At 35.9% G+C, this 15,425-nt stretch overlaps 1 protein-coding gene across 14 annotated transcripts in view; it reads right to left on the reverse strand.

The window, feature by feature from the left end:
• Positions 1-15,425, reverse strand: part of ERBIN (erbb2 interacting protein) — a 127,593-nt gene that overhangs the window by 57,881 nt on the left and 54,287 nt on the right. For all 14 annotated transcript variants that reach the window (XM_081825676.1, XM_081825672.1, XM_081825675.1 and 11 more), the window contains 3 exons: positions 4,078-4,156; positions 2,458-2,547; positions 228-284 (listed from right to left, as the gene is read on the reverse strand). In XM_081825676.1, coding sequence (XP_081681802.1) covers positions 228-284; positions 2,458-2,547; positions 4,078-4,156 — 226 coding nt within the window. The remainder of the gene's footprint in view (positions 1-227; positions 285-2,457; positions 2,548-4,077; positions 4,157-15,425) is intronic.

The following is a 15,425-nucleotide window of genomic DNA, read 5'->3' on the forward strand; positions in this document are numbered from 1 at the left end:
AAATAATTTTCACTCATATTTTAGATATTACAAAGTTAACATTTCTCTAAGGACTTAAGAATTAAAATTTCTTGGGGTGCCTGGCTGGCTCAGTCAGTAGCATCTGTGACTCTTGACCTCGGGAATTTTAAGTTCGAGCCCCACAATGGGTGTACAGATCACTTAAAAATAAAATCTTCAAAAGAATTAAAAATTCTTATTTTAGCAAGAATAGCACCTTTACTTACTTTGGCAACATTTTCAACTGGTTTTCTCTAAGTTCTAATATCTGGAGTTTAGTTAATCTGCAAAACAAAGTAAGAAATCAAGCATCTATGACAAAGACAACGAATTTAATTATCAAAGTGATGTCATGCTCTAAAGTTTTAAAGCAGCCAATATTTATTCTGTAATTACAAAGTAAGAAAAGACTCCTCCTGCTCCTCAGAATTAGTGGGGGGGAAAAGTTAAACACTTCTAAACACATTTAAAGCACAAATTTATTGCCCCAAATATCAATCCCACAGCATTTCATGCAAACATGCCTCCCCAAATTATTAGCCATTAGTAGATTACAGAACAATAATTCAACTTCAGAGTCCAGCTCCGAGAGAAAAAAGAACAAGAGATGGGGCGCCTGGGTGGCTCAGATGGTTAAGCGTCTGCCTTCAGCTCAGGTCATGATCCCGGGGTCCTGGGATCAAACCCCGCATCGGGCTCTCTGCTCAGCGGGGGACCTGCTTCTCCCCCTCCCTCTGCTTCTCCCCCTGCTCATATTCTCTCTCTCTCTCTGTATCTCTGTGTCTCGAATGAATAAATAAAAAAACCTTTAAAAAAAAAAAAAAAGAAAAAAGAACAAGAGAACCTAAGGGGACATAATAAAGGAGAAATCCTCTGGCTCTTCAGTGATGCACATCCCAATAAAATTAAGGGAAAATGAGAAGATTAGGTGGTCTAGAGTTGCTAACTAATGCCACAATGTCAATCATATTCCAATATATAAATGTATCAAGTCAACATGCTGTATACCTTAAACTTACACAATGTTTATATGCCAAATATATTTCCATAAAAAAAGTGGTCCAAATACCAGATACAGAAATCTGACAAGTACACTAACTTTTTTTTTTTTATTTGACAGAGAGAGACACAGCGAGAGAGGGAACACAAGCAGGGGGAGTGGGAAAGGGAGAAGCAGGCTTGCTGCTGAGCAGAGAGCCCGACGCGGGGCTCGACCCCAGGACCCTGAGATCATGAGCCGAAGGCAGATGCTTAACGACTGAGCCACCCAGGCGCCCCTACACTACCTTTTAATATATATAATGTATATGCATTATTACACATATACACAAACATATATATATGTATGTATATAAATATATGAAACATGGTAAGGTGGCTCCCACTGGACAGTCACTGGGCTACAACAATGCCCAGAATTCTTTTTTTCTTAATTGAAATGTAACTGACCTATAACATTATTAGTTTCAGATATCCAACATAATGTATATATGTATATATTGTGAAATGGTCACCATAATAAGTGTAGTTAACATCCATCACCATAGTTACCACAATTCTTTTTCTTATGATGAGAACTTTTAGGGTCTACTTTCTTAGCAACTCCCAAATATACAACACAGTATTGCTAACTATAGCCAGCATACTATACATCACATCCTCACAATTTATTTATTTTGTAACTGGAAATTTGTACTTTTTGACCACCTTTACCCATATTGCCCACCCTCACCCCTGGCAACCACCAATCTGTTCTCTGTATTTATGAAGCTCGGGTTTTGTTTTATTTTGAGATTCCACATATAAGTGAGCTCATACAGTATTTATCTTTATTTATAGACAAAAAGATGACCAAAATTAACATGTCATTGAAAAGCACTTTCTCTACTAATTAGTTTTAAAACAATAGTAGTTTGATACCTATTAGTCATTCATTCACTGATTCATCTTTTCATTAAAAAAAAATTACTCAGAGACTATAGTGACAAGAATTACTCTATGTTCAGATATTGGTGGGAGTGTGCCAATGGGGTGGTCCCCAGAAACACACTTTCTTTTCTCCAGAATTTTGATTCTAGTGGAGAAGACCGATAAATCAATAATTAGATCATCTTCAAATGTGATAAATGCTAAGAATAAAGCATTCTGTGTCTCTAATATATAGAAATTACCCACATTTAAACTATTTTTGCATACTTCAAAAACCAATTCAAGTTGTAAATTATCTTTTTCTTCTAAATACTCACTGCTTATTATTTACTTGGGAAAATAAATTCAAAAACAAAATAACAAGTTCTGAAAAAGCTATAAAAACCACAAGGCCTGGAAATAATTACAAAAGAAGAGCAAAAGGAGAGCCTATGAAAGTGTAATTAATAGTATTACTAAAGCAACTTGTAGTTTTGTAAACTTTGTAAGAGCCAACAAGAAAAGATTTTAAAAGACGCTGTAATTTACCTGCCAAAATTAGCTGGCAAGAACTCAAGGAAAGCATCATTTAGATATAACTGGGTTAGGTTTAACAGCTGAGAAAATCCATCAGGAAGCCTATATAAAATATATCAGAATTTAAGTTAAATTAATACACAGAATTTCAGTCTCATAGAATCTCTCTAAGAATCTGTCTAACCAACACATGTTCTTAACTGGTAACAGTCACCTTTTTACTTTAATGAGGGACCCTCAAACTGAGATTTCCTTTTTGTAATAATTTACCTGTTTCAATGTTTATAACTTCTTCTCTTTGTAAATAGGAAATGAGAGTATTTGTCTCAAGAAGATAAAACGTGCACAAAAAGGTCAAATATGAATGAACCACAACACACAGAAATGTATTTAGGACATAACTATGACATCAGCAGGCACTCTTGAAATCTGCTTTATCTAACATCAATCCAAAGGACTAGATAAGGAATTCCAAACCTTGACAGTACTGACTTTTGGGGCTGGATAATTCTTTGTAGTGAGGAGGCTGTCTTCTGCACTGTAGTGTTTAGCAGCAACTCTGGCCTTTATCCACTAGAAGCCAGTAGCACCACCCATCACTACAGGTTTTAAAAACCAAAACTGTCTTCAGAATTTGCCAAATGACCCGTGGGGGCAAAATCATTCCCATTTGAGAACCACTAGTTTAGAATTATTTTCAATTTCAACATCTGGCCCTTAAATAACCAAGTAAAGATTGCATAATTTTATAATAAGCAAATGAGAAGAAATAATACAAAAAGCTAAAGGACATTTTAAGGCCATCTGAGAACCTGTATGTGTTAGGCTTTACCTTTATTTCCTCTGGTTTACAAAAGAAATTCTAGATCTAGAACTAGATGCTAGAGCAATATTTTTAGCAAAGATAAAACATCATCAGTACATGTTTTTCCTGGATTTTAAAAAGTACGAAGTTCTGCTGCAGTGAGACCTCTCAGTCTTTGACTCATCTTGTTTCTCCCACATTCCATTCCTTCATCTACCACAGCAAATAAAGCAACAATGTTTGAAAATACTCATTAAATACAGTACTGTAATACGTGAAAGCTGGTTTCAGTTTTCGACATAGCTATACTAAACCATGCTCTACTCATTTTTCGCTTCACCAATCCATTTTTGCAAAACTTAACAGTTTTGGTGTCAGGAAAGCGTTCTATTTATAGCCATTACCAACATAAAAGAACATTTGTGACCTCTGGTATATGGTGCAACCAATCATATGGTCTTTCTTTTTTGCTGTTCTTACCTTGCTGGTCTTTCAGTTTCTTTTAGTATTTTTGAAAGTTTTAGTGTGCTACACAGCTGATTTGCAAGTGAAGATATTCTTACATTGTGAAAGTATCACTGAGGGAGGAAACCTGGATTCTAGCCTCATTTCTGACACAAACTATCTGTGAGACCTGGAGCAAAACACTCGCATTATCTCTTTCGATGTCTAATTTACCTTTGTAAAATATGGGGTTAGAAAAATGATTTAAAGGTTTCATTTTAATCTAAAACTCAAATTTTGTATAGATTTAAAGCTGATACCAATTACTCATTACACAGCTGTTTTATTCACAAAATTAACTTGTAATTCAAGTAGAAACTTACTTGGAAATAGGGTTTACACTGGCCTCCACGACTGTCAAAACTTTACAATTTTTTATATTTTCTGGAAACTCCTGTATTCCTAGAAAGTGAACAGATGATTAATAATCAAATTAAAAGGATCTATTAAAAAGGATAAAATAATAACAAAATTAATTACTGCAGATTCAAAATTTACCAACTAGGATCTAGACAAACTGACAACATCAACCAAACAGAACTCTACAACAATTTCTCTCTTTTCTCTTTCATCTTTTGTTCATGTGCCTCCTTATAACTGCCAATTATATTAGTTTTACCTCCCTTTCCTTCTCTTAGCTCTCCTGAAAATTAGTGCCTTCTCTATCTGATGATGTTAAGGATATAAAATACAGAAATTCTGCAGTCTTCCTGGTTTTCTGACATAAAAAGACACATTACTTTTTTTAGTGCTGGGCTGCAGATTAAGGTGGTCCCTAGCATACATGTAAAATGACAAAGCTGAGAACAAAACTGAAGATAGAAGTAGTAGAAAATCTACATTTGATATGCTAGCAGATACGCCTGATGGCAGCTGCTGACCAATACTTCAGTAAAATACCACATAAATGCTGGAACAGGCCAAATTACAGTAAACTTTCTAAGCACTTACTCTTATTTCCTCAAACTATCTCAGCAAAAATATAGTAACAATAATTTGTCAACAATAACCCACAAACTTCAAGTAGCAATGTTATAACCCAGACTAAAAGAAGGCTAAAAGCTTTTTAAAATATTTAAAAAATTCTGTTTGTAAGACTCCTTCTTGTACTAACACGATACAAATATTCAACACAGTTGACATTAGAGGATCATTTAAACCTCTTTCAACTTCATTACTGTATCATTCTAGGTAAGCAAGTTTACCACAGTGCCAAACACAGAATTTCAGGTGACCAAAAATTAATAATGCAAAATCACCAACTGGCAAATACTACAGTAATAACTGTTCAGTTAAAACTCATCAGCAAATGCTAATATCAGTGGGTAAAATAATGATGAAAAACAGGATACCAATATACTCTCAATGTTTCTCCCAAAAAGATACTAATTACAAAAGGAAAAAAGCCATTAAAGAAATATCAAAGGCACCATCTTAAATTGCTTCAAAGTTAGCATCACCTGTTAGCAACACCATGTGGCACCAAATCTAAGATGCACTAGGAAGGGATGCAATACCATTATCGTCATATTCTTGCCAAAAACATGTAACATGAAGTTAATCATAAGCAAACATCAAACAAATCCACATTTAGGGAAATTCTACTATATAACTGGCCAGTAAACTTTAAAACTATCAAGGTCAAAAAAGACAAAGGAAGATTGAGGAACTACCCAGGTAAGAGGAGACCCAAGAGTACGATTGGGGGACTGTATCAATGTCAGTATCTCTCTTGTTCTAGAATTTTACCAAATATTACCACTGGGGAAACTAGGTAACAAGTACACAGGACTACTCTGCAATTTTTGTTAAAACTGTATGTGAGTTCACAATAATTTCAATTAAAGAAATCTGGGCTCGATAATTCCTTAAGGGAAAGTTTTATTACCATTGTTATTACAAATTCAATTTCTCTAACAGTCAAGATAACTCATTTTCTCAATTTCAGTTTTAGGAACTTTTACTTTTGCTGGAATTTACAGAGGTCATGCAAATCTTCAAATTAGCAAATACATACAATGACGGATATCGAATGATATTAAGGAATTACTGTTAGCTGTTTTTTTTCAAGTATGACAGTAGAGTGGTTTTATCTCTATGTATGAAAAAGATTGTGACTTGCTTTAAAATAATCAGAGGTGAAGGGGCACCTGGTTGGTTCAGTCAGTTAAGCGTCCAGCTCTTGGTTTCAGCTCAGGTCATGACCTCAGGGTTGTGAGATCGAGCGCCACGTGGGGGTCCACACTCAGCACTGTCTACTTGAGACTCCCTCTCTCCCTTTCCCTCTGCCCTCCCCCACCCCATTTGCTCTCGCTCTCTAAAATAAATAAATAAAATCTTAACAGAAACTATCAGGAATGGCAAACTAGGAGGTATAGACGAAGGTATACTAGGAGGTATTCAATATACTGATACATGCTGAAGTTGGCTGACAGGTACACCAGATTTATTATATTCTACTTTTGTAAATGCTTGAAATATTCCACTATAAAACATTACCACTGTTCAGTTACTAGAAACAGACTCAGAGACAAAAGAACTTTAAAACAGTTACTGTACTTAAAGGGGAAAAAATGAACAAAATGGTGAAGAGGAAAAAGTTAAATTTAAGAAATAAATGGAAACTTCACAAATAAAAAATATAGTATCTGAATGAAAAATACAGGACAGGATTAAAAGAAGGTTGGGGTTCCTGAGTGGCTGGCTCAGTGGGTTAAGTGTCCAACTTCGGCTCAGATCATGATCTCAGGATCCTGAGATTGAGCCCCACATCGGGCTTCGTGCTCAGTGGGAAGTCTGCTTGCCCTCTTTATCTGCCCCTCCCCCTGCGCATTCTCTCTCTCTCAAATAAAATCTTAAAAAAAAGGGGCGCCTGGGTGGCTCAGTCGTTAAGCATCTGCCTTTGGCTCAGGTCCTGATCCCAGGGTCCTGGGATCGAGCCCCGCATCGGGCTCCCTGCTCGGCGGGAAGCCTGCTTCTCCCTCTCCCACTCCCCCTGCTTGTGTTCCCTCTCTCACTGTGTCTCTCTCTGTCAAATAAATAAATAAAATCTTTAAAAAAAAAACTTAAAAAAAATTTTTAAAAAATCTAAAAAAAAAAAAAAAGAGAGAGAGAGAGAGAACAAGATTAGACACTGTAGGAGAACATTTCAGTGAGCCAGAAGACATGGCAACAGAAATTAGCCAATCTGAAACATAGGGAAAAAGTAGAATGAAAAAATATCAACATAACAGAATACATGGGGCAATGTCAAGCAGGCTAACATATACTTACCTATCTTTAGAAGTTTGTTTACCAGTCTACCACTAAGAATACATGCTCTCTGAGGGGAGAACCTTTGCCTCTCTTTTTCACTAGCTGAACAGAACATGGGACAGAGTTATCAATGTCACTAGATACTTCCGAACTCCTTTCCAGGGTGACAATACCAATTTTCACATACCACAATACCTATTTATACATATTCTTGTCAACATCTGCTATTGTCTTTACATGCCAATATAAGGGGTTGAACCTCACCAGCAATAATATAAATGTATATTTAAATTAAAGCTAGATATTTTTGATATTTTCTAGTGATACTCAACACATTTTCATGTGTTTACTGATCATTTTTATTTCTTCTTCTTTGAACTCCCTGTTTATTGCACATCTATTGGATTATCTTTTCATTATTGATTGTAAGCATTCTTTAGAAATACTAGTATATCAAATTTTTCTCACAGTTTGTCATGTATTATTTAGTCATACAGAAATTTCATTCCTTTACTACTGTGCTTTTTAAAAAATTTATTTATTTATTACAGAGAGAGAATCCCAACCAGGCTCCACACTCCAGGCAGAGCCCGACAGAGGGCTCGATCTCATGACACTGAGCCAAAATCAAGAGTCAGACACTTAACCAAGTGAGGCATCCAAGTGCCCCTACTGTGCTCTTTGTATCTTGAATAAGATCTCTTTCCTATCACAGTCATAAAAATATTCTACATTATCTGATAATTGTAACTTTTTCATATTGTTATCCTTAATTAATTTGCAATTTATTTTAGTATATTTCCCATACAAAACCACTGTTCCAGTGCTAACAAAATATTTGGGTTTTTTTATTCCACTGATTTGTAGAGGCACCTCTGTCATATTCCAGATTCTTTCATGGTTATGTTTCCTGACAGTCTTTCCTTTTAGATCCTTCTACTCATCTATTCCATAGTTTTGTACTTTTCTTCCATTTAGATTGTACTGCACGTTTTCTATAAAGTTCATTTCTAGGTATGTGAGATGGAGTAGTTGCATTAATGGACTCACTCCCTATACCACTTTCTACAATGTGATCTTTCAACTACTCCCATCAAAATATTAAGTATAATTTCCCTATCTCCTAATTCTGGGCTCAGCCATGTGTTCTGCTTTGGCCAATGAAACATCAGCCGAGTAGATGAAATTGAGAGTTTAAATAGCTCTGTGGCTAATTTCCACTAGCTGTCAGGGTCCTCTTATTGTTCTGTGAGAAACATGGCTGGAATGGCTTGGACTAGCCTGATGGAGGATGAGATCTATGGCAGAGTAATTCCTGTCATCCCAACACATGATCCCAACATTGTGATTTAAATAGTCTTTATCTAGTTTCGTTATCAAAGTGTATTTTACCCTTACAGAGTTGTGTACTTTCCCCCATACTCTAATCTACAGAATAGTTTTTATAAATTAGGGATAACCCCAATTCCATGAAGGTTTAGTCAAACTTGCTCTTAAAAGTAGGCCTGGTGGTTTTTCTGACTATCCAATTTAATATTGTATTGACTGGTCTTTTCAAGTTTTCTGCTTCGTCAGTTGATTTTGGAAATTTATTTTTCATTTCATCTAAGTTTTAAAATTTAGTGGCTTTAGGGGCACCTGGGTGGCTCTGATGGTTAAGCGTCTGCCTTTGGCTCAGGTCATGATCCCAGAGTCCTGGGATCAAGCTCAGCGTTTGGGCTCCCTGCTCAGTGGAGTCTGCTTCTCCCTTTGCCCTCCCCCTGCTCATTCTCTATCTGTTGCTTTCTCTCTCTCAAATAAATAAAATCTTTAAAAAAAATAAAATAAAATAAAATTTAGTGGCTTTATAGTATTCATTCTTTTTCAGTGAAAAGCCACTTTTTAATAAAATGATGGTAACAGGAACATGAGAGATGTTGCTTTTGGAGGGAATGAGGGACAGAATTATTTTCTTATTAATGGTAAAAAAACTTAAAAACCTTGTTAGAAGTCGTAAAATTGGAAGTACTGATCTACAGAGCATCTCTTTTACCTAGAAATTTAACACTTCCAATTACACATTTTAGGGTATGTACAGAATGAATTACTTAATAGTATCTGTGTGTCTTCTATTACTGCTCGAAGATTTTGTTTAGGTTGATGCAATTTTCTGTCCTAAGCACATGTAACTATTTAGTATATTGTACCTTTGAACAGCAAACATTTACTAAATTTGACTTACTACCAATAACATCCATATTTTTTACACTAATTTTGTTCCTTCTTCTTTTCTCTTATTCATTTACATACAAAATATTTGTTGCTGAATCATATTCTAATTCTTATCAGTCCTTTAAATAACAAATAATTTGCCTCAAGTGATAATTCTATAGGATACACTAAAATAACTCTAATAGATTAAAACAGTACTCTTTTGCTAAACTGACTTAAAACTTTAACAAATGTGTATGGGGGTAGCAGCAGGGGTCCCAGGGCAGATGTGGTACTCAGGGCCCAGAAGTGGGAGACATGGAAGAAAAAATGGCAAAAAAGGCAGTGAGTTTGGATTATTATGAAAAAGGTACTATCAACATCTGCTTAAAAAAAAAAAAATCACTCTACAAACATATATTTCATTTCTCTTACATAAACACCAAAAAATGGAATCAGTTATATGCCTATTAATGTGAACTACACAGATTAATTTTCCCAAATACTGAAGGAGCTTTGGATATCTGGAGTGGATCCCACTTGGATGCAGTGTATTCTTCTTCTTCCTTTTTTTTTTTTGAAGATTTATTCATTTGACAGAGAGTGAGCAGGAGCACAAGCACGGGGAGTGGCGGGCAGAGGGAAAGGAAGAAGCAGGCTCCCCACTGAGCACAGAGCCCGATGCGGGGCTGGATCCCAGGACCCTGGGACCACGACCTGAGCCACAGGCAGACACTTAACCACCCAAGTCATCCAGGCGCCCCCACGGTGTATTATTCTTATCAAAACACACCTTTTAAAATAAAACATCCCACATTTAGAGGAAGGACAGGGGAAGGACATTCCACAGTTTTCATTAGCAACCCACTTCATTTTAAAAAACTGAGCTAAATATCTCATTTCTTGGGCCTTTTTTACGTCCTTGAAGTATCATGAAATCGTCTACATAAAAAATATTACCCAAGAGCTGTAATATTTTTTTTTAAAGATTTATTTATTTATTTATTTGACAGAGAGAGAGAGAGATAGCCAGAGCAGGAACACAAGCAGGGGGAGTGGGAGAGGGAGAAGCAGGCTTCCCGCCGAGCAGGGAGCCCGATGTGGGGCTCGATCCCAGGACCCTGGGACCATGACCTGAGCCGAAGGCAGACCCTTTAACGAATGAGCCACCCAGGCACCCCAAGAGCTGTAATATTTTTAGTACATGATAAAGTCTGTGTAAGGAGAAAAAGACCAATGAGTATAGCATGTTCTACTGATCTAAACTTTTATATGGAGAAAGAATAATTTCAAGAGTTCTCTATTAGATTTCTATAATTTTAATATTTTATGGAAAATAATGCTTTTATCATCTTCCACAACCATATACTTTATATTTTTAAAAATTTAAAGTACTTTAATCCATAGTATGAGGTTTACAAAAAGTAACCAGTATCTGTGAAATAAGTAATTCTAAATCATCTCCAGCTTTCAGAATACATAGTAATAATTTTTCCTTAAAGGAGTAGTTTTGAAATACTTACGGGTTTTCTGCTTTTACAAACTGCTAGCATTGTATTTACTATGACTTTAATTCCTACAGGTTCTAAATCTGTATCTCTGGTTCCCTGCCCTCCCCTTAACTCCAAATAAGAATGTTCAAATGCCCTTTAGGTATTGCTTACGTATCTCAAACAAAACATGGCCCAAACTGAAATTACCTATACTCTGTATTATTCAGCAAATATGTACCAACTACACACAATGTTAGACACTATTACAGACTATAAATACTAAAACATGGTTCCTTTTCTTCAGAAGCTAAAATGTAGCAAAGAAAAATATTTTCATCCTACTGGTTTCTTTCCTTCCTCACTAGTCTTTCTTCTCAGGATCTTCTGTACCTTTCTCCTCTTCTTCCAGGTCTCTTAATGTTGGGTTGCCACTAAGACTCATTCTTTAGGTCTCTTTTCTTTCACACTCATGCCCTTAGTGACTGTATCTGACCTCTGGCTTTATATACTATCTATACACTGACAACTCCCACATATGTATAGCTAGCAGAGTTCCCTCTTGACTGAAAATTCTGGACCCCTGTGAATAAATAGATATCTTATTTCAAATGTAACACGTCCAAAAATGACCTGATTTTTTCCACTAAAAATTACAACTCCCACAGATGACCCCATCTTGGCTGTCAGCAACTCTACCCCTTCACTTGCATAGACCAATACCACTGAGGTCATCTTTATCTCTTATCTCTTATCTCATGTCCCACATTCAATCCATCTTAAAATCTTGTGGACTCAACCTTCAAGTACATCTAGAGTCTGTCCATATCTCACTGCTTCCATCACTATCACCAGAGATGACTGAAATAGCAGCCCAACTGGTTACTTTTCACCTTTGTACCCATAATGTTTCTACATATAGCGAGCGTAAGTCTTTAAAACACAAATCAGATCATGCTCTGATCGATCTGCTCAAAGCTTTCTGAATGATTCCATGTCACTGAGAGTAAATGTCAAAGAACATACTAATACCTACAAGGCTCTATCTCTCTGACCTCTACTCCTCTCACTCTCCCATCTTGCTTACTATGTTTTAGCTACTCTGGCCTTCTGTTTCCCACACATACAATGGACACTCATACCTTACCAACTTTACACTGGCTGTTCCCTCTTTCTGGTACATTCTTAACTCAGATATCTACATGGCTAACATCTCAAGTCCTTGTTCATGTCACTTTCTCAGTGAGGCCTACTCTCAATGCTTGTGTTAGCCAGTCTTCAAAGATGGCTCATTTTATCCTTAACATATGCAGAACCTAAATTTTATCATGAGTTACTTCTTAATTCTTTAAGAATTCCAAGTATCTTTCCCTTTTTCATTCTCACTTGAATTTAATAGTGTTCCTTCTTTGCGATATACCCTTTTTATAACAATTTGACTCTGTTGCTCAACCTTAATAAAATGAAAACACTAGATTAGATATTATAAAATGTGGCTTTCCTCTTTATATTACTATCGCTTAATTACAGAAGAACTCTTTCTTTACTGCTGGGAAAGAGAATATACTTCCTGACATTTAGGAGCTGGCCTGGTCTTATGGCTAGCTACTTGGCATTCAAAGGGACATCTTGGTATTATCTTATTGAACTACACGATTTCAAAGAGTATCAACATCAGGCGAGGCCATTCTTTGACCATGAAAGATCAAAACAAAAGCAAGTATGTACAGTTAACCTTTAAACAACATGGGTTTGAATGGTGCAAGTCTACTTAACCATTTTTACAGTACTAGAAATGTATTTTATGATTTTAATAACATTTTCTTTTGTCTAGCTTACTTTATGATAAGAATATAACACATATTTTGTATGTTGTATGTTATATGTATTATACATATATATGTTAGGGGTAATAGTTCGGGCCAACAGTAGGCTGTGAGTATAGTTAAGTTGGCGGCGGGGGGAGTTAAAAGTCATACAGAGATTTTCAACAATGCAGGGGGTTGAAGCTCCTAACCCCCACATCATTCAAGGGTCAACTATAATCATGTCCGAACAAATATGAACATCATCCAAAACACAAAATACCAAACAACCCCTTCTCTCAACTATTGAATGACTGCTGTTTCTTTATCAATTACAACTTTAGACTTGTTCTAAGCTACCCTCGCTATAGATAAAATTAAGATTCCCAATCACGGGGATGACTGGGTGGCTCAGTCGGTTGAGTGTCCAACTCTTGGTTTCAGCTGAGGTTGTTGTGATCTCATGGGATCTCATGGGCTCTGCACTAAGCAGGGAGTCTGCTTGAAGACTGTTCTCCCTCGACTCACACTAAGTAAATCTTAATAAATAAATAAACAAATAAAGGATTCCCAATGATAGAACTACCCCTACTTCTTGACACCATCCAGAGCAAAACCTCATATTCTTAAACCCTCCCTCATATCACCAAATGTAAGTCCAAATCCTATAATAAGTCTTTTTTTTTTTTTTTTTAACACCTTGAGACACCCTTTAGTATGGGTTTTTGTTCACTGCATCAAATAATAAACCTGAACTGTTCAACCACAGGTGAGTTCCTAGTGATCTCTGCTGGGAGGGCATCAATACTTCAATAACACTAATTACAGAATATAAGTTAATAGTGGTTCCTTACTGTTTCTGCACTTAAAAGGCTATGGTAATAAACAGTACATAATATAACAGTGAGTCCCAGTCAAAACAGTCTAAATCAGGAATTGCAAACTCAAATAATTACACTGGCCAAGGGGTAAGAGATGTATGATTTGACCAGGTATAACACGAGTGATAAGGTCTATGGTAAGGTAGAGTAAGTGGAACACCCCAGTTACAGTCTACATTAACATACTTGGCAGTGACCAGTGATCATTGGTCTAAATATTTTTAAGTTCTAGGTTAGTTTAACACACGGTTTTTCCTCTTTCATGATCTTAATCAAACTGATTAAAAGAGCTCAATTTAAACAACTATAAAGCATATTAGCAATTTCAGAAATTTGAAAACAGGAGAAAAATAAAGTGACTGTAATTTTCCTCATAATCAATTTAACTTCAGCTTAAAGTGAAGAGCCTCTTCTAGCAGTTGGTCCCTATCATCAGATCTTCTCAGGTTCAGTGAACTGCTTTCTGTTTTCACCACAAACTTTCAATTCATTCTTCCAGGGCTTTCTGACTCAATTAAAAAGAAAGGCCTTATTTAACCTCTCTAGCATTCCCCTATCAGTTAGAAATATCTGAGCTATTCCTTCTGGTTTCTCTGCCTTATAATTTCCTGGCTTTCTGTTCTTTCTGTGTGTTCAGACAGATGAATTAACAACTAGGTTAGTCTTCATTTCTTTTACCTCCCTTTCCCCACCAGCTTTCCCAATCAACCACATAGCAGAATGTTTTAATCATCATCCCCTTAGTCTTCTCAAGAAGGATAGGCATTTGAACATAAGAAATGATTATTTCTCAAACACTAGTTGTTTTTTGCAATGACTTGGGACAGCAGTGTGGTGAACTTTTTATTTCTTTAAAAAGCTAACAATAAAGCAAAACTTTAGCCACAAAAGGAAGAGCAAATTAAACAAATTCACACTTCAGTGCAGTTGCATTTAGATGAGTTTAAGACAAAAAGGAGAAAAAAACAAGCAAACAAGTAAAAGGCAAGGGACTGATTATGCCTCTTAAAATATAGAGGAGGTCCTTTCTCTGTGAAATCACAGAGAAAGAGAAGAAAAGAATATATAAATCAATTTAATTTTTAGTGAAAATAAATTGTAAGGTTTCACTGACAGCAGTAGCTAATGTCATTGTCTTTCTGGGCAGAATACTTGAGTGCTTATCTTAAATCTTCTCACCATATAGAAATTATTTCCAACTCCTCAAAAACACCAGCTGATACAATCATATACAACAGGTTTTCAATATAATCAACAATAAAAACCTGCTGAAACTAGAATAAAAAAAAGAGAAACACTACAGTCCAATAGGTTGTCATAACTCAAACACACTATTCTTTAAGAAGTTGCATGAAAGTCTAAGATATTAAGGATGCTGCTGCACCATAATTGCACCATTCTCAATTCAGAGTAACAAATCCAGAGTTAATGCATTTTTTAGGATATATGCAAGCATGTTCATAAATGAGCAAAGTATTATTTTCATACCATGAAGAGTGGTCGCAGTTTGCCAGCTTTTCCCAGGTGCATACAATTGTATTAGTAATATTCAAGATTATTTCAGATCTCTTTCCTTATACTTTAACATTTCCCATTTAAAAAGATCAAAAATTAGAAAACAACTCTTTGGGATGGAATGTTAAACCTGACGATATCTAATGTCACAACAATTCTATAGTTCTGTAATACTATGGAGTTCACTTAACTATCAGCCTATGGAGAGCTACAATGACAGTGGATTAAGTTCTTTGAAATTTATCAATACTTGTCACTCTAAAAAAAGCACCAGGAATTGAAACTCATTTCAAACTACCCTTAAAGAGATGTTTCAAGCTGAGGAAATCTATTTAACCTAAATAATATCATGAGGGGAAAAGCCACACAAATTAAAAACTAACTGACCTGAACTCTTCAAAACGGCAATGTCATGAAAAACACAAAAAGATGGGCAAACTGTTCCTGATTTTAAAAGACTGAAGAGAGACAACTGAATGCTATGTGATCTTCAACTGGGGGGTAGAGGGGCAAATAGCTAAAAGGGGCATTTTTA

The sequence above is a fragment of the Leptonychotes weddellii genome, chromosome 7 (assembly GCF_054177405.1).
Source record: "Leptonychotes weddellii isolate Sample4059 chromosome 7, ASM5417740v2, whole genome shotgun sequence".
Lineage (NCBI taxonomy): Eukaryota > Metazoa > Chordata > Mammalia > Carnivora > Phocidae > Leptonychotes > Leptonychotes weddellii.